General features: G+C 40.8%; 1 protein-coding gene across 9 annotated transcripts in view; it reads left to right on the top strand.

The window, feature by feature from the left end:
- LOC140199358 (partitioning defective 3 homolog B-like) overlaps window positions 1-20,309 on the top strand; it is a 1,206,993-nt gene that overhangs the window by 607,481 nt on the left and 579,203 nt on the right. For all 9 annotated transcript variants that reach the window (XM_072261292.1, XM_072261291.1, XM_072261294.1 and 6 more), the window contains exon 11: window positions 18,162-18,347. In XM_072261292.1, coding sequence (XP_072117393.1) covers window positions 18,162-18,347 — 186 coding nt within the window. The remainder of the gene's footprint in view (window positions 1-18,161; window positions 18,348-20,309) is intronic.

Here is a 20,309-nt window from a genome sequence, read left to right as displayed (position 1 = left end):
GTATTGCAACTTGTTAACTGAGATGATTATCGTACGGGTAAACAAAAGTCAGGAATGGACAGCTGATCAATTGGGAAAAGCATGCAGAATTTGGAAGCTTGTCATGCTGCAGGATGTGGCATAGACAAAGGAGGGCAAGGGGAGGAAGGGATTTAGAAACAAAGGTGAGGATTATAAAATTGAGAAGTCAGAGTTGAGTTTATTGTCGTGTGTACGTCCATGTAGGCACAGATGCAATGAAAAACTTGCAGCAGCGTCACAGGCGCATAGCATCAGAGACAACATTCAGAAGAAAAACACAAATCAAACATAAGTTATACAAAGTTGTACAAGAAAGAACACAAATTAAAACAAGAAAAAAAACGAAGTCCATTGTAATGCACAAGTGTCGTGGTTTTATACTGAGGTAGTGATTAACGTTGTGCCGGTTGGTTCAAGAATGCAATGGTTGAAGGGAAGTAGCTGTTCTTTGAATGTGGTGCTATGTGACTTCAGGCTTCTGTACCTTCTGCTCGATGGTAGCTGTGAAAAGATTACATGGATTATATGGTGAGAATCTTTGTTGATGTATGATGCTGTCTTGTGAATACTAATGATAGGGAGAAATGTGCCGATGATATATTAGGATGAGTTCACAACTCTCTGCAACTTCTTAGGTTCATGCACATTTGAATTTGCATACCAGACAAAGTCAATGCGGATCAATGAGGGTACAAATGGGTGGGAAGTGATTTTAGGGCCAGCAGACTTTTGGATGAGCTTATGTTTACGTTATACATTTCAGCTTCCATTGTGGATGGCAGTAAAAATACCAATCCACAACTAAGTGAAGTCTCAGACTAGAGGACATAGATTTAAGGTGAGAGGGAAAAGATTTAAAAGACATCTGGTGGGGGGGGGGAGCTTTTTCATACAGAGGGCGATGGGCATATAAAATGCACTGACAAATGTGTTGGTAAAGAAAGAAGCGATTGCAAAGTTTAAAGCACACGGATAGGAGAAGTTCAGAGGGATATTGGGCAAACAAAGCTGAATGGGACCATCTCAGATCGGCATCTTGGTCAGCATGGACAAGTTGGGCCAAAGGACCTGTTTCTGTGTGGTATATCCATATCACTCTAAAATTTGAACTATATTGGATTGAATTCTTTAGTTTTTAACCTCATGATAGCTCTTGGTTCAGATTGGCTTAGTACAATTAAAAATTCACTCTGGAACTGTTGATCAGAGTACAATTTGATGTTCTACTCACAGATATTCTGTGTAATTGTAAAACTCTGCTTACTTTCTGAGGTAAAGAAGTGTGAAGTTATATCCTTTTATTTTGATGACTCCTTCCATTCTGTGGTTTGAAGGACAAGTGTCTCCCCATGGCCCAAATAGATTATTTGTAGACCAAATGTGCCTGTTCTTAATGACTTGAAGGAAGTTGTTGTACCCTTATGATGGTAGGCAATGGTTCTCTCTGATCCTGAAAGAGTGTCACAGTATGTGAAGACGTAAAGTCACAGTTGAGCCGTTTGAAGTTGGACAGAGACAAAAATAACCATTGAAAAGTTGCCAGTGGGTTGGCCCGCTGTGCAAGCAAGGTTGAGAGGTGACCCTTGAACTGTGACTCCACCCCTCTTGCTGGTAGACAACAGAGGCCATGGCATGTCTCCAACAGTCACCAGTGGTGCGTAACCCCTGTGTGTTATGCCAGAAGTGATGGAAGCAGAATATAATTGACTGATTTCCTTTGTTGAATTCTTGATCTCTGGGAGACCGCTTCCAATTCCTGGCTGGAAATGGGACTCTGGAGACTTCTGGTTTCTTATCAGCTAGCAACAGTCAGACAGGGCCAGGCAGCTCTTAAGATATTTTGACAGGGATGCAGTCAAGGGCAATGTGCAGGTACCAAAAGGTCCCGATGTGTTACACAAACGCAGCTTCCTGCCTTGCTCCCCAAGGAGACTGACAGCATTTTTTAAAAAAAAAATTCTTTTAATGCCGGATACCTTTCAACTAGTTCAGACAACTGTGAATGACAAAAACAATCTGTTCGTCAGTATCAGCTGTCTCAGATCCTTGTAAGTCTTACAAATAACATTTTCAGTGCCTCTTGGAGTACAAATTTAAAGTAAACTTATCTATTTAAATTGATGCATAAAGTCTAAACAATTTCCACAAATTGTGCCTTCTTTAGGTCTTTAATCAAAAGCGTGACTTTATATGGATTTTAAAATTACATCAAGTACTGTGATTAATTTTATTGCTCTGTTCCTTAAACGGTAAAGCAAGAAAATAACATTTTGAAAATTAAGTGCTATCAAGGTTGTGAAGCATCGTAGTGTGAGTTGTGGATTCCGCCTCCATCTTCTCACAAGTTGTGACAAAGTTTTCTTGAGGTATTGCAAGACAAGGGTGCATAAATTGACAATGGAGGCTATTAAAAAAGAAAGAAGGAACTTAATAACTTTCTTCCGACATCCCAAAGCACTTATCAGCCAATGATGTACCTTTGAAAGAGGTCCTGTTTTGAAATACACAAACAAGAGCGACAACTGCCTGCAGCAAGGTCTATGGGGGTGACCTTGAGCCTTTGAACGCCTACCATTTCAATTCTTCATTCCACTCTGACCTCTTGTAATTGTCCATTTGCACTTTCCAGTGAAATCCAATGTAAGCTTGAGAATCTGTATTTTCTGACTAGAAATGTTTTAGAATTTGGGACTCAACATCAAATTCAACAATTAACCGGCCTTTAAACTTCAATGTTCACAAACAAGAGAAAATCTGCCGATGTTGGAAGACAGTTAAAATGCTAGAAGAACTCAAAGAAAGGGGCTTACCTTTTTCCACCATCAACGGTGCCTTCAACCACATCTCTTCCATTTTGTACATGTTGTCCTCAATCTAGCCACCCGCTACCCCATCAGGGATAGGGTTCCCCTTGTCCTCACCTACCACCCCATCAGCCTCTGCATCCAGCACATAATTCTCTGTAACTTCTGCCATCTTCAACGGGATCCCACCGCCAAACACATCTTTCCCCCCCATTTTCCACTCTCCACAGGGATCACTCCCTATGTGACTCCCTTGTCCATTTGTTTTCTCCCTACTGATCTCCCTCCTTGCAAGCAAAACAATCCTGCACCCTCTCCCTCACTACCATTCAGGGCCCCAAACAGTCCTTCCAGGTGAGGCACCTGTGAGTCTGTTGGGGTCATCCACTGCATCCTGTATTCCTGGTGTGGCCTCCTGTATATCAGTGACCCAACGTAGATTGGGAGACTGCTTTGCCAAGCATCTACAGTCAGTCTGCCAGGAAAAGCAGGATCTCCCGGTGGCCATCCATTTCAATTCTACTTCCCATTCCCAGCTCAACATGTCAGTTCATGTCCTCCTCTACTGCCACAATGAGGCCATGCTCAGGTTGGAAGAGCAACACCTTATATTCCATCTGGATAGCCTCCAATCTGATGGCATGAACATCGATTTCTTAAACTTCACGTAATTGCCCTATCTCCTCTCCTTCACTATTCTCCATTCCCATTTCCCTCTCTCAGCTTATCTTCTTACCCATCCATTACCTCCCTCTGGTGCTCCTCCCCCTTTCCTTTCTTCCATGGCCTTCTATTCTCTCCTTTCAGATTCCCCCTTCTCCAGCCCTTAATCTCTTTCAGAAATTAGCTTCCCATTTCTTTACTTCACCCCTCTCCCTCTCTTGGTTTCACCTATCACCTATCACCTTATACTCCTTTCTCTCTTCCCCCAACCTTCTTATTCTGACTTCTCATCTTTTTTTTCCAGTCCTGATGAAGGGTCTCGGCCTGAAACATCTTTTCCATTGATGCTGCCTGGCCTGCTGGGTTCCTGAAGCATTTTGTGTTTAAAACTTCAATGTTCACTCAGTTTTTCTCTCTCTTCACAGACGCCGCCACCCCTGCTGAGTGTTTGCAGTGTTTTTTTGTTCCAGGTTTCCTTCCTCTCTCTCCTCATTAACCTCCTATTTACATCTCCTCCAAATAGATCAGATGGGGTTAGCAGGCCCTCACTGACCTCTCTCAGCCAACACCACCAGTCATCATTCAATGTTTCATCTGTCCACCCAATCAGAAACATTGCTTTTAATCCTTTCACTTTTCCCCTCCCCTGCAATTTAAAATGTGTCTAAATCGTACTCTTTTCCAGTTCAGATGAATGGTCATTCACTTGAATCATTAATTCCTTGTTGCACAGTTATTGGCTGCAAGTTTCCTGAAAGTAGCACCACAAGTAACTAGAGTGGCAAAGACGGTGAATGGCATGCTTGCGTTCATCAGTGAGGACACTGAATATGAAAGTCAGGATGTCATTTTGCACTGATTAGGCTGTACATGCGGTTCTGCTCACCTCATTACAGGAAGGATGTGGAGGCTCTGGGAGATGTTGGAAGTGGTTCACCAGGATGTTGCCTGCGTTGACAGTATCAGCTATAAGGATAAGTTGGACAAACTTGATTTGCTTTCTCTGGAACATCAGAGGCTGGGGGAAGACTATGAAGGTTTCTAAAATTGTGAGAAGTATAGACAGGTTAAATAGTCAGAGTCTCTTTCCCAGGGTAGTAACGTCAAATGCTGGCAGGCACAGGGTTAAGGTGAAAGGGGGAAAGTTTTAAAGGGATATACAAGGCAAGTCTTTTACAGAGAGACTTGTAGATGCCTGGAACATGCTTCCAGCGGTGATGGTGGAAGCAGACAGGATGATGGCATTTAGACAGGCATGTGGAATATAGACCATGTGGAGGCAAATGAGGTTAGTTTAATTCGGCATTGTGTTTGGCACCGATACAGATAAAGTCAGAAGTTTACATACACCTTAGCCAAATACATTTAAACTCAGTTTTTCATAATTTCTGACATTTAATCCTAGAAAACATTCCCTGCCTTAGGTCAGTTAGGATCAGTACTTTATCTTAAGAATGTGAAATGTCAGAGAGAATGATTTATTTCAGCTTTTATTTCTTTCATCACTTTCCCAGTGGGTCGGAAGTTTACATACACTTTGTTAGTATTTGGTAACATTGCCTTAAATTGTTTAACTTCGGTCAAACGTTTTGGGTAGTCTTCAACAAACTTCTCACAGTAAGTTGCTGGAATGTTGTTCCATTCCTCCAGATAGAACTGGTGTAACTGAGTCAGGTTTGTAGGCCTCCTTGCTCGCACACGCTTTTTCAGTTCTGCCCGCAAGTTTGTAAACTTCTGACTTCAACTGTATGATGGGCTGTATGGCCTGTTCCTGTACTGCTCTATATTCAATTTCACAGCAGCTGCAGGGTTTTGTTCTTCAGTGAGACATCGATGAGATTTTTTAGTTCTGTTGGGTGGAGGAATGATGCTGGGGAGATTTTCCTGCTCTTTCCGAAATAGAGGAGATAGAATGTCCACCTGAAATGGTGGAAAGAACCTCGATTTGAAAAATCTCATCTGAAAGCTGGCTTCTGAGACATTGCCACACTTCCTCAGTACTGCAGCAGAGCATCATGTGAGGTGACATGCTCATTGCCTGGGATGAGATTTTAATTTTGCCGATGCGTAGTCAGTGTTGTTCATTTTGAGATAACACTGGCTCCATCCAACACCTGCCAAGCAAACAATGGAGAACCACCATCCCTTGCCTTTAAAGCCTGGTCCTTTTCTGTCTGCACAGATCATGGGTCTTAGTAAAACTTGACAACAGACTTGCTTCTTTCTTGAGCTGAGCTGATGATTGATGAGCATCACATGAGGAAGCCCAACTTCTAAATAAATCCTTTTGTCACTGGGGAAGCATTATAGATGAGTTTAAACAAACCACTTGAAGTTTTATTTCTGTTTATTTAAATAACTGATGTATTGTAAATAAATATTCTTTACCCTGTGCACATGTTTAAAACTTTGCGCTGAGGACCTGTTGAAGTATTTGTCAGCTTAAAACATTTGAATCTTTGTTGGTGATTTTCAGCACGTTGGTGAGATTTAATACCGCAAATGATGGCGTAGAAGTTCAGTTTCCATTGTGACTTATTTTAACCTTTGCTTGCTGAGAATATTTACATATTGGTCACACCAGCATTGTTTAGCAAAGGAGAGAGGACAAAATAATATCAAAAATTTCCAGAAACACTCAGCAAATCAGACAGCATTTATGGAAAGAGAAGCAGTTAATATCTCTGGTCCAGGACTGTTCATCACAATTCTGATGAAGGATCTAGAACCTGGAACATTAATTATTTTTCTTTCTACAAATGCAGCTTGAACTATTGACTGTCTGCAGCACTTTTTGTTCTTCATCTCTGATTTTTAAGCATGTATGGTTTTTGTGTGCTTCTTTATTTTTCAGGATAAAGTGACTTGTCTGACATAGACTCCGTGCTTTCGTTTACATATAAAAAGTCTTAGGTGACCAGAATTCTATTTTGTTTTATTTCAATACAGTCTTGTGATTTTCTGGAAATCAGTGTCTGGAACATTTCTCTCTTTGGGCTAAATAACAAACTGATTTTATTTCCAACAAAAACTTTTAAGCAACCTATTAAGTTTTGCCTTTTTAATACATAATCCTCAAAAAATCTACGCTACTTTTTTGTCTCTGATTTAGAATTAGTTCTATCTGTAGCAATTTCCAGGCAGTTTATGAGACAATGGGAGAATGGGGAAGTGATGTTGGATGAAAATCTGATTTATTTTTTTACATTTATGGACTGCCAAACAGGATACAGGAATCTCTTTTTTTAAATCAAACTTAAAAAATAATAAAAATTCTCAGAGGGAGATTATTGAGCAGACTTCCCTAATTGGATATGAACAGAAGTCATGCCAAATGGCTTTATTTTTCATGCTGTCAATAACTGGACCAGTAGCTAATGGTAACTTGACCCATGTGTTGAGAGGAAGGATTACAGTTGGCATTCCCTTTCAACTGAGTAGTTATTGATTTGTCTGAGCTATTATATGAAGAAAGACATCAGGTTATGTCCTGACACTTGAAAGTCTTACCACCATCTACTAGACACAAGTCAGGAGTGTGACACAGCTGCCATTGCATGTCTGTGTGACTATGATCCTCAACAACCTTTCTCTTTTAGAGTGGCACATTGCTTCCTGTGACCACATTGCTTTCATTCTGGTGTGCCTATTTCCTCCCACATTTCCAAAGAGAAAAAATATGTAAATGTTAATGGTCTGCATGGGCTTGATGGGCTGAAGGGCCTGCTTCTGGACTATATCTATTTGTGACAATGTTCTGTAAGTTCCAGGACCTGTATGATTGTATTATAACCACAATCCTGGACATTCATTCCTTTAATCGCTAGCATACTGTGACTGAAAACTATACATACAATTACTCGAAAAGGCTTCCTTGACAGCATCTCCTAAACCTGTAACCTTAACCAACAACGAGAGGGCAGCAGGGTTTGAAATAACACCATCTGCTGATTTTTCTCCAAATCTCACATCATTTGGTGGGATTTGGACTGATATTTCTTTGTTCCTCAGTCTGAAGCCTGGGTTGTCTCCACTACCAGGAATGCCTGCAGTAGTTCAGGTGGTGCACCATAACATCCCGTTGCGCTATCAGAGATGGCATAGCGACAGGCCTAAACCTAGAAAGGAATGCAGCAAAGAAGAATGGAATAAAAGCCAGCACTGACTTTTATAAGTGACTTTGAAGTTTCAAAGTTGGCTGACATAAGATTGTAAGACCATATCCTTTGAATAGTTTCTTGTAGTGCTGTTATCAATCCTAAGGCTTGAATTAATCTTCTTGCTGAAAAAAGAACATTTTTCATTTCCCTCTCCCTCCTTCTCCCTCTCCGTCCTTCGCCCGCTCTGTCCTTCGCCCTCTCCCTCCTTCGCCCTCTCCCTCCTTCGCCCTCTCCCTCTTTCTCCCTCTTCCTCTCCTTTCCTATTCCCTCTTTCCCTCTCCTTTCCTATTTCCTCTTTCCCTCTGCTGTCTCCCTCTCACTTTCACTATCTCTATCTCCTCTTCTCGCTTCTTCTATGTCTCCCTCTGCCCTGCAGCATTTCTCTGAATTCTCTTGTTATGACTTTTTTAACTGTATGTTTCAGGTTGGTACGAGCTCATCACCTTTCTTTAATATTGTCATCTTAGAGGTATCTATTGAAAGCATTGCCCTGAAATATTTTTCAGTAGTTAGCTTATTTTATGTGTGGTGTTTTATACAATCAACTAGTGTGCTGATAGTGTAACTGGCTATTGTAGAAGTCGGCCCTACTTGTATGTGATTGACAGGAAAATTAGAGATGATGAGTATGTGAATCAAAGTTAAAGTCAAGGTAAATTTGTTATCGAAGTATGTACAGTTGAAGTCAGAAGTTTACATACACCTTCGCCAAATACATTTAAACTCAGTTTTTCACAATTCCTGACATTTAATCCTAGAAAACGTTCCCTATCTTAGGTCGGTTAGGATCACTACTTTATTTTAAGAATGTGAAATGTCAGAATAATAGTAGAGAAAATGATTTATTTCAGCTTTTATTTCTTTCATCACTTTCCCAGTGGGTCAGAAGTTTACATACACTTTGATAGTATTTGGTAGCATTGCCTTTAAGTTGTTTAACTTGGGTCAAACGTTTTGGGTAGCCTTCCACAAGCTTCTCACAGTAATTTGCTGGAATGTTGTTCCATTCCTCCAGACAGAATTGGTGTAACTGAGTCAGGTTTGTAGGCCTCCTTGCTCGCACGTGCTTTTCAGTTCTGCCCGCAAATTTTCTATCGGATTGAGGTCAGAAAATGATGTCAAGTCTGGTTCATCCTTGGGAGCAATTTCCAAATGCTTGAAGGTACCACGTTCATCTGTACAAACATTAGTACGCAAATATAAACACCATGGGACCACGCAGCCATCATACCGCTCAGGAAGGAGAGGCATTCTGTCTCCTAGAGATGAACGTACTTTGGTGCGAAAAGTGCAAATCAATCCCAGAACAACAGCAAAGGACCTTGTGAAGATGCTGGAGGAAACAGGTAGACAAGTATCTATATCCACAGTAAAACGAGTCCTATATCGACATAACCTGAAAGGCTGCTCAGCAAGGATGAAGTCACTGCTCCAAAACCGCCATAAAAAAGCCAGACTACAGTTTGCAAGTGCACATGAGGACGAAGATCTTACTTTTTGGAGAAATGTTCTCTGATCTGATGGAACAAAAATTGAACTGTTTGGCCATAATGATCACCGTTATGTTTGGAGGAAAAAGGGTGAAGCTTGCAAGCCGAAAAACACCATCCCAACCATGAAGCATGGGGGTGGCAGCATCATGTTGCGGGGGTGTTTTGCTGCAGGAGAGACTGGTGCACTTCACAAAATAGATAGCATCAAGGAAAATTATGTGGATATGTTGAAGCAACGTCTCAAGACATCAGCCAGGAAGTTAAAGCTCGGTCGCAAATGGGTCTTCGAAATGGACAATGACCCCAAGCACACCTCCAAAGTTGTGGCAAAATTGCTTAAGGACAACAAAGTCAAGGTTTTGGAGTGGCCATCACAAAGCCCTGTCATCAATCTGATAGAAAATTTGGGGCAGAACTGAAAAAGCGTGTGCGAGCAAGGAGGCCTACAAACCTGACTCAGTTACACCAGTTCTGTCTGGAGGAATGGAACAACATTCCAGCAACTTACTGTGAGAAGCTTGTGGAAGGCTATCCAAAACGTTTGACCCAAGTTAAACAATTTAAAGGCAATGCTACCAAATACTAACAAAGTGTATGTAAACTTCTGACCTACTGGGAAAGTGATGAAAGAAATAAAAGCTGAAATAAATCATTCTCTCTACTATTATTCTGACAGTTCACATTCTTAAAATAAAGTAGTGATCCTAACTGACCTAAGACAGGGAATGTTTTCTAGGATTAAATGTCAGGAATTGTGAAAAACTGAGTTTAAATGTATTTGGCTAAGCTGTATGTAAACTTCTGACTTCAACTGTATATGTTACCATATATTGCCTTAAGGTTTATTTTCTTGCAAGCAATTACAGGAAAATAAACACAATAGAATTTATGACAAACTATACATAAACAACAACTGACAAACAATCAATGTGCAAAAGAAGACAAATTGTGAAAATCAAAAATCAATACTGAGGATGAGAGTTGTAGAGTCCTTGAAAGTGAGTCTCTGTGTTGTGGAATCAGTTTAGTGTGGTGGTGGTGAAGTTATACGTGTTGGTCCAGGAACCTGACGGTTGTAGGATAATAACTGTTCTTGAACCTGGTGGTGTGGGATCTAAGATTCCTGTACCTCCTGTCCAATTGTAGTAGTGAGAAGAGAGCCAGGCCTGAATGCTGGGGGTCCTTTAATGATGGATTCTGCTTTCTTGTGGCAGTACTCCATGTAAATGTGCTCAATAGCAGAAAAGGTTACCAGGAATAAGCTGAGGAATAGGATTGATGGGAATGCCAGCATATACTTGACGGGGCAAGTGGCCGTTTCTCTGTCATAAGAAAATGCATGTTGTATTGCTAAACTACTTTGAAGTACCTTAAAACAGCTTCCTTTCAATTTCTCTTTTTCACACTCCACTCACTGAATTGAGCTGTGGGAGAGCTACAAAGCCTCAAATACATTCCCTTGTTGCTCCTTTCTCCAGAAATATATTGTGCCCTTTGTGCCAATTTACACTCTGCTTTGACCTTCTCCAAAATCTAATGAAGAATAAAAATCACTTAACTTTCTTGCTTTCTCTCAGTTTGTAACTTATGACACTATATTAACCAGCTGCTACCCTGCGTTAGTTGTGATTTTTTTTCCCCCTTCATTACCTAAAAGTATTGTGTAGGTCACTGTGAAGCATCTTTGAGACAGGAGCTGCTTCAGCTCCTTAGCAGATTCTCAGCGTAGCCCCCCCTGGTACGCCTCAGGCTCGCTCAACTCGCTATCTCGGGAAAGCAGCCCTTGGCCCCGCCAAACTGGGTAATAAAGTTTGTGAGGATGCTGTGTGATTGTATCCTACCCCGCTAAGTAACAGACAAAACACCATAAACGATTACTTGATTACAATTTATAGATATTACTGGAACTCTAATTAATCGAGATAAAATATAAAAGGAAAATAAAAGGTGCCAAACTTATCAAAGTTCAATCCCTTCGTGCACAAATGGTTGGAGCTCCAGTAATGATCCTCTTTACACCATTCAATCCCCTCTGACCACTTCGACCCGCCGCCTGGGTCCAACCACGGTGGTCGACCAGACGCTCCACATGAGTCTGTCTTCGTCTCCTCTCCTCGTCGAAGACCCTGGACCTCAGACTCCTGCTTGGGGTCCGACCCCGTTAGCCAGCTTACAGGTGCACCGCGTCCACTCTTTCTCTCCCCATTGCGCCTTCTGCCCATAAACCCGTGCATACGATAGCTTACAGACACACTAGAAAGAATAACATCTATCCCAATTGGTTCATTGCTCTCTTATCAATAATATAACCCAAACAAGCTGCTAGCGAGAGAACATTCTCAGCAGTTAACATAACAAATAAGCCATTTTAATTATAACATAACAAAGAAGCCATCTTAATTAGCCTATGCAGTAACATAAAAGAAGAAACCCCTTACATTAGTATCCATTAATGAATTTAGTTTCTCCTGTGCACATCATCTTAAAGAAAGCACAATGATGTTTCTCTACAGTGCTTCACTTGTTCGATAGTGAGGAGTGAATGGTGGATGTTCTATCTGAGAGCTTAAGCAGTTTAATGCTTGGCTGCTGAAGTGCATATTTCTATGCTATTTCATGGACATTTCCACCCTTGAATGTGAAGTAGGATTTGAACGCAGAAAATATTAGTGATTTCTAATCATGCCTGCCGAGTGTTCAGTCACAGCACAACAATATGCATTTATACACCCTCTTTAACAAAAGGAAATATCTCACAAGACCATAAGAAATTGGAGACCACTATTTAGCTCCCTATTTCTGCTCTGCTGAAGTATGATGATGGCTGGTCTTGCTTTCTTCCAAGTCCATTTTCTCACTTGCTTCCCAGTATTCCTTTGCTGATTCTGATTGCCTCATGACAACCCACTGGAATATTATCAGACGGAATTTAATTTCGTTGCTCTAAAAGAATCAGTTAAATGCATACATACACATGTATAAGTGTAAAATATACATACATACACACGTAGAAGTGTAAAATATTATACATACATACACATAAGTGTAAATTATCATACATACACATGTATAAGTGTAAAATATACATACACACATGTATAAGTGTAAATTATCATACATACACTTGTATAAGTGTAAAATATCATACATACACTTGTGTACAGCTAAAGGAATCAGCATTCTTCCAGGGTGAAGTTACGCGACACTGTACATGCAATCACATGCAGCACATATAGTTACGATAACACTTACTGTCACAAGAAATAGTAGGACAAGTCCTTAAGTGGCATGGTCTGAAGATTGCTGGTGCATGGGATGTTGTCCTAGAGTCACGTTTCTGCAAGAACAAGTATGCAGCAGTTGCTCATTTCGCAAGCGAAGGCAATTCAGCTTGTCTTCCAGGGAGAAAACACTGGAGAACAGCACCGATGGGTGGGGTCGGTCCCTAACCCAGCGCACCCACTGGACAGGTGGTCAGAAACTTAATTACAGAGGTAGATTGTGAGAGGTGTCCAAGGAACATTGAAGCAGAGGTCTATAGAGGTTCAGTTCAAAGGGTTCAAGCCACTGTCTCTAAGGAGTTTGTACGTTGTTTCTGTGACCATGTGGGTTTTCCCTCCAGGTGCTCCATTTTCTTTCAACAAACCAAAGACAAGGAGTAGTAAGTTGGTTAGTAAGTTGTGGACATGCTATGTTGGCGCTGGAGGACTAGTGACACTTGCGAACTGCCCCCAGCACACCCTTGGAGGGTGTTGGTCATTGTATGTTTTGATGTATGCATAACAAATAAAGCTAGTCTTTTAAAAGTATACAGAATGCACTTTATCTGGTAACCGTATCCCCACAGTGTTGTTGGCATCAAAAGCACATATGACTGATAATAAAGAACCTTTACTAAAAGTTGGGAGAGAGAGAGAGAGATATATATAACCAGTTCTGCAATTTGTAGGAATTCATATATGCATGTACACCAGACCTTTGAATTTAATACTATTATGGGGAGCTTCTTTATACGTAGTGAGTGTCTGTAGGTTGAGCGTTTGTAACTTGGGGAAGGTTTGCATTTAAACCAAAGTACATTAGAGGCAAGTCTTAGAGAATGCAGAAGTTTGGAAATTTTATTTAAGAATGCTGCTCTGTGGCTTCTGGGGATGATTGGTTATGTTAAACATGCTATAGAAATTCAAATGGTTGTTGTTGACAGGGCAGTGACAATGCTCATTCCACCTGTCATGCACTCAGAAAGGTAGCCCTAAGGTAGCTGCTGACTGTTGTAGGATTCATGTTAGAAGCTTAAGGACAAGAGCGTTACAACCTGATTTGCACTTTAACAGTTATATGTGAAGAATGGTTGTGCAGAATTTTAATAATGGATGTAGACATGAGTTTGCTTTAAATTGCATGCCCTTCACTATATAAATGCACAAGCACTACTTTGAGCAGATCTACCTTCAAAATGTTATTATTGCAATTAATATCTGTAAATCAAGCTTCACTCTTTTCCAGCCAGGAAGCTTTGAATTCACTGTTTTTGTCCCTGATGCCATGCAGCTTTTGTATTAGACTAATGAAACTGTCAGTAACTCCCAATTTACTCCTGTACTTTGAATAGTGCTTCTGTGCCTACAATTGGCGGGAAGCACTAAAGGAACAGTCTTATCATTGTTCTGGTAATGCAGTGACTTTGGCCTGAATTATCTTTTTTTCTCTTTGTGAGCTGAAGATAGTCTTCTTATTAGTCTGACTTATATACCATGCTTCAGTGTGAAAAGCCTTGCTGTGACCCATCGAGAGCGTGTTGAACATTTGTGCAAACAATTGTTTCCTTTGCTATTGTCGACTTGCCTGGTAGATTTATCCATTGAAAGCGATGACGCATTGAATGAATGCTCGATGTTGTTTCACTGAATAGATATCTGTAAATTACTTCAATTGAGGTATCAGTGGGGGATATACAAATGGCATGTGAGTGTCTGTATTGAAAGTGCACAAAGAAGACAGGAATCTTGTTACACATTGACTTGAAACTTCATGTGAGCACACAGATAGTTTACTATCCTCAATGTGATCATTCCTGAACATAATGGACACATTTTCTTGAAATCCGTTATTTTTCTATTGTTGCAATAATAAAATCAGACCATGGATTTTACTAACAGTAACAAGGTCTCTGATGGGAGGCCTGTCGAGAAGGTTAAGGTGCTTGGGATCCACAGTGAACTGGCTTGTTCAATGAGACTTATTCTGGCTGGAGGTCTGTGGGGGAACTTCGACTCAGACCATGAGGTCTGTGACTAATGGTATTCCAATGAGATACATACTGGCACCTCTGCTGCTTGCAACCTGGATAAATGACCAGAATGAAAACATGGAATGGCGAGTTAGTATGTTTACAGCTGATATGAAGATTGCTGGTTCTGTGGATAGCATAGAAGACTGCCAAAGGATACAGCAAGATATAGATACAGCGACTATACTTACATTAGGAGTTTGAAAAGATTTGGTATGTCAACAAAAACACTCAAAATGTTTTATAGATGTACCATAGAGAGTATTCTGACAGGCTGCATCACTGTCTGGTACAGGTGTCCCCCACTTCTCGTACGTTTGCTTTACGACACCTTACTGTTACGAAAGACCTACATTAGTTACCTGTTTTCGCTAAAAGAAGGTGTTTTCACTGTTATGAAAAAAGGCAGCACGCGCCCCAAGCAGCCAAGCTCCTCCCCTGGAACTGCATTCTAGCTGCCATCGCTTAAACACATGCCTGTGAGCATCTATGCTTTATGTCGATTTATTTTGAGCATCCATTAGCAAGATGAGTTGTAAGGTACGGGGTATCGGAAAAGCCTAAAAGAGCTCGTAAGGGTGTTACACTTAGCGTAAAACTAGACGTAATTAAGCGTTTCGATCGTGGTGAATGAAGTAAGGGCAAAGTGAGTTTGGCTTGTGGAAGTTGACGAAGATGATGTTGAAGAGGTTTTGGCATCCCGTGACCAAGAACTGACAGATGAAGAGCTGATGCAATTGGAAGAGGAAAGGATAACAATCAAAACTGAATGCAGTAGCGAACGGACTGAAAGTGAAGTCATCCAGGAACTGAATGTGAAGCAACTGCGTGAGATTTTTGCTGCAATTGACAACAATGATTGCAGAAAAGTACGACTTTAATTTTGAAAGGGTACGTAGGTTTAGGGCATATTTGCAGGATGGTTTGAGTGCTTACAAAGAACTGTATGATAAAAAAATGTGCGAGGCTAAGCAGTCAAGCATATTGTCATTTTTCAAGCCTTCCACATCAGCCACAGCAGATGACGAACCTTGACCTTCGACATCGAGGCAGGCAGACATAGAAGATGACCTGCCTGCCCTGATGGAAACAGACAACGATGAGATAACACCCCAGTGTCCCACCACACCAACCTCTAACAACTCAGCCTAATCATCAGTGTGCTCACTGTCTTCCCGATTCCCGTAAGTGATACTACACTGTACATACATTATTTCTACTTTATACAGGCTGTGTATTTTTATGTGTTATTTGGTATGATTTGGCAGCTTCATAGCTTAAAGGTTACTGGAAAGAGTGTTTCTGCCAAGAGCACTTCTGCCGAGTGCGCTTGCATGAGATTTTTGCTGCGCTAGACAGTGCTTCAATGATTGCAGAAAAGTATTTCTACTTTATATAGGCTGTGTATTTATCATATCATTCCTGCTTTTAATATATGTTATTTTAGGCTTTATGTGTTATTTGGCATGATTTTGTAGGTTAATGTTTGGGTCTGGGAACGCTCAAAAATTTTTCCCATATTAATACATGGTAATTGCTTATTCACTTTATGACGTTCCGGCTTATGAACCATTTCTTAGGAATGCTTCACCTTCGGATAGCGGGGGAAACCTGTATGGTGGGGGGGGGGGAACTACTGCACAGGACCGAAAGAAGTTGCAGAGGTTTGTAAATTTAGTCAGCTCCATCTTGGGTACTAACCTACAAGGTACCCAGGACATCTTTAAGGAGCAGTGTCTCAGAAAGGCAGTGTCCATTATTAAGGACCCCAGCACACAGGACATGCCCTTTTCTCACATCAGGTAGGAGGTACAGAAGTCTGAAGGCACACACTCAGCGATTCAGAAACAGCTTCTTCCCCTCTGCCATCCAATTCCTGAATGGACATTGAACCTATAAATACTAGCTCACTTCTTAAATATATATTATTTCTATTTTTGCACAATTTTTAATGTATTCAATATACATATACTGTAATTGATATACTTATTTACATTTATTTATTTTCTCTTCTATATTATGTATTCATTGAACTGCTGCTGCTACTATGTTAACACATTTCAGGACACATGCTTGTGATAATAAACCTGATTCTGATTCTGAAGATATGGGCAGACAAGTGGCAGATAGAGCTTGACCCAGCCAAGTGTGAAGTGTTGCATTTTGAGCTAATGGCAAGACCCTGAACAGTGTTGATGTGCAATGGGATCTTAGGGTCTCAATCCATACCTCCCTGAAAGTGCCGGTTTGAATAGGGTGGTAAAGAAGCTTTACGGCATGCTAGCCTTTACTAGTCAAGGGATTTAATTCAAGAGTCAGGAACGTATGTTGCAGCATTATAAAATTCTAGTTAGGCAGCATCTGGAGGATTGCATTCACTTCTGGTCACACCATTATAGGAAGGATGTCGAGGCTTTGGAGAAGGGGCAGAAGAGGTTTACAAGGATGCTGCCTGGATTAGAGGGCATGTGCTACAATGTGTAGTTGGAAAAACTTGAGCTGTTTTCTCTGAAAGGGTGGACGCTGACGTAAAATCTGATGGATGTATATAAGATTAAGAGAGGCATACATCGACAGCCAGTATCCTTTTCCCGGGGGTTGTTATGTGAGATATCAGAGGGCATGCATTTGAGGTCAGGTATAAGGAGATTTGTGTGGCAATTTTTTTACACAAAGAATATTGGTGCCTGGAATGCATTGCCTGTGGTGGTAGTGGAAGCAAATACGATAGAAGCATTCCAAGGAGACTCTTAGCTGGTTATATGAATGTGCAAAGAATGGAAGGGTATGGACATAGTGTAGGCAAAAGCAAGTAGTTTAGTGGGGCATTTGATTATATAATTAGTTTGCAGTGCATTGTAGGCTGAAGGGTCTGTTCCTGAGCTGTACTGTTCTATGTTCTATTCTCTTTACTACATTAGAAACCACAGTGTTTTCATCTTCAGATACATAATTTAAAAAATCACCTGAAAGAAAAATATATTTTTAATGCAGAATTCTTATGGTTATCTGGGGGGCCAGCATACATTTGCTGGGCTAAACAGTTTTCTTGAGGTCCATGACAAATGAGTGTTATACTGTACAAAACTAAGATGCTAGTTTATACATACGTATTAAGTTTGCAGGATTAGGAATGCTATCATAACTAGAATCTCACTTTTAGTATTCAGTGATGTCAGTCAAGGGAAAATATTGACCTGGAAATCCTTGGAATTATGCCGAGTGATTCTTTTGTTCTCCTGAGAGAGCACATATGGCCTTAGCTTTACATCTTATCCAAAAGGTGACCCTTGACTAGTACTTTCAATATTGTGTTGACATCTAATTTTGGGTGAAGTTTTACCCAAAATGAGACTTTTAGACATAGACATATACATACTTTATTGATCCCGAGGGAAATTGAGTTAAAGAGACTCCTGGATAGGTACATAGAGCTTAAAAAAATAGAGGGCTATAGTTAAACTTAGGTAATTTCTAAGTAAGTACATGTTTGGCATGGCATTGGGGGCCAAAGGGCCTGTATAGTGCTGTAGGTTTTCTGTGCTTCTATGAAGTGTTCAGACTCTGGAGTAGGCCTTGAGCATTGGAGGGATGGTGGGAAATGAAACTCAATCTGTGCTTTCACATATACTTAATTAAAGCCAATGAGGTGGTTGTTCTTGAAAACATTTGGAAATGTTAATAGCTGGTTGTTAATTCTTTGTCACCCATTGCTTTTGTTTTGCTTCAGAAGGGGGAACAAAACTGTAACCTTCCAACAGATGAGAGAAAGGAGCACCTGATCTTTGAGATCCCACTCAATGACTCTGGTTCCGCTGGCCTGGGCATCAGCCTTAAAGGAAACAAATCAAAAGAGACTGGAGCTGACCTTGGAATATTCATTAAGGCTATCCTTCATGGAGGGGCAGCTTTCAAGGTAACTGTGTTGGTCAATGTTGAAACGTAGATATGAATGGATATTCCATGTATTATCTTGATGACCTTTGAAGACTCATAACTATTTATTGCCTCAAAAGTGAAGACAGGAGCCATTAAGTGGTAGATTAAGTGTGATCTGTAGAAAGAATAAATAGTTGAGGTACACTTAAACGTTAAGTTAGTATTATTGAAGCAGTTAGTGAGTATTGGTAGAAGAATTAACTATTGTGGGCATTCCAGAAAGACCGGAAGATTTAGTCCACTGTCCACTTGTACTTTCTGGCAAGTGGGGAGGAATGTAATTCCGCAGTGATGTAATTTTTCTTAACTCTTCTTTATTCTTGGTTTGTGGTTCATTCATTTGGCTCCGTGTTGGCTGAAGTATGTAGCTCCTGCTCATAAGGCCAGTTCTAATGTTCTCTGTCTGAACCAGAAAAATACCTCTGAAGTTGTGTCACTTGGTACACCTTGGAATCCGCTAAGTTAAAGCTAGGGAATAGGATGTGATCTGTTCACTGATTGCTTCAGCTGACTCCCGAGAGTTTCTGTTGGAAACACAAGAGATTCTGCAGATGCTGCAAATGCAGAGCAACACACACACACACACACACACACACACACACATATAAGATGCTTTAGGAATTCAGCAAGTCAAGCAGCATATAATGACAGGAATAAACAGTCAATGTTTCGGGCCAAGAGCTTTCATCAGGACTGGATAGGAAGGGGCCAGAAGCCAGAATAAGGAAGTGTGGTGGAAGAAGAAGGAGTACAAGCTGATAGGTGAAACCAGATGCAAGGGAAGGTGGATGGGTGGAAGAGGTGGTTGTATTGAGAAACATGGGAGATGATAGATGGAAGAGGACTTTTCCGTTTGCTTCTTGACTAAACTCATCACTTCTCTGGACAGTCAAGGTTCTCTTGTTTTTCCATCCCTGTCCTTCTTTCTAACAGGAACATACCTTTCCTGTACTCTGTGCAATTGACCTTTAAGTACCCTCCACATGTCGATGTGGATTTGCCAGAGCAAAGGTGTTTCCAATTAACACTCCTTAGTTCCTAATGCCCTCATTATTTCCCTAATCCAATTTAAAACTCTCCTACAAGGACCTTACCTATCTTTATCTATAGCTATCCTGAAAGATAAGAAGTTGTGGCCACTGTTCCCAAACTATTCACCCACTGAAATGTCAGTCAGCTGACCAGGCGTATTACCCAACACCAGTTCCAGTATGACCCCTCCTCTTTTTGGACTGTCCATATATTGATTTATGAAACCTTCCCAGATACACTAACAAATTCAGCCAAATCTAAACCCCTTGCACTAAGAAGGTCCCAGTTTATATTGGGGAAGTTGAAACCCTCTCATGATAACAACTATTATTTTTACACTTTTCCTTCCAGTGATTGTTAGGTGGTCTGTAGTACCACCCCATCAGTGTGAGTGCACCCTTCCTATTCCTGAGTTCTACCCAAACGGACTGAGTGTCTGACCCCTCCATTATGTCTCCCCTAAGTGCGGCTGTGATATTGTCCCGGCTTAGGAGTGCAACTCCACCCTCTCTTTTACTTCATCCTCTACCTTTTCTGAAACTTTAAAAACCTGCTACATTAATCACTCATTCCTTCCTGCTCTCTCTCAACCAAGTTTCAGTAATGGCTACAGCATTGTCATTTCACGCACTGATCTGTGCTTTAAGTTCATCACCCCTACCCATAACACTCTGAGCATTAAAATATACACACTTCAAACTAACTGACCCATCATACCTGTTATTTTAATTTTGCCTTTCCATACTTTCCCTGACATTTACCTTCTGGTCCAATCCTTCTGTTACTGACCTGGGGCTCTGGTTCCTATATCCCTACAAAACTAGTTTACACATCCTTATGCACCCTGACCAGCTTTATGCCACTTTTTTTATAGCTAGGCAACCAGAATTGTATGGAATACTCTGAA

The sequence above is a fragment of the Mobula birostris genome, chromosome 6, assembly GCF_030028105.1.
Source record: "Mobula birostris isolate sMobBir1 chromosome 6, sMobBir1.hap1, whole genome shotgun sequence".
Taxonomy (NCBI): domain Eukaryota; kingdom Metazoa; phylum Chordata; class Chondrichthyes; order Myliobatiformes; family Myliobatidae; genus Mobula; species Mobula birostris.
Note: the sequence above shows the minus strand (reverse complement) of the source record. Positions and strands in the feature narration are given on the sequence as shown.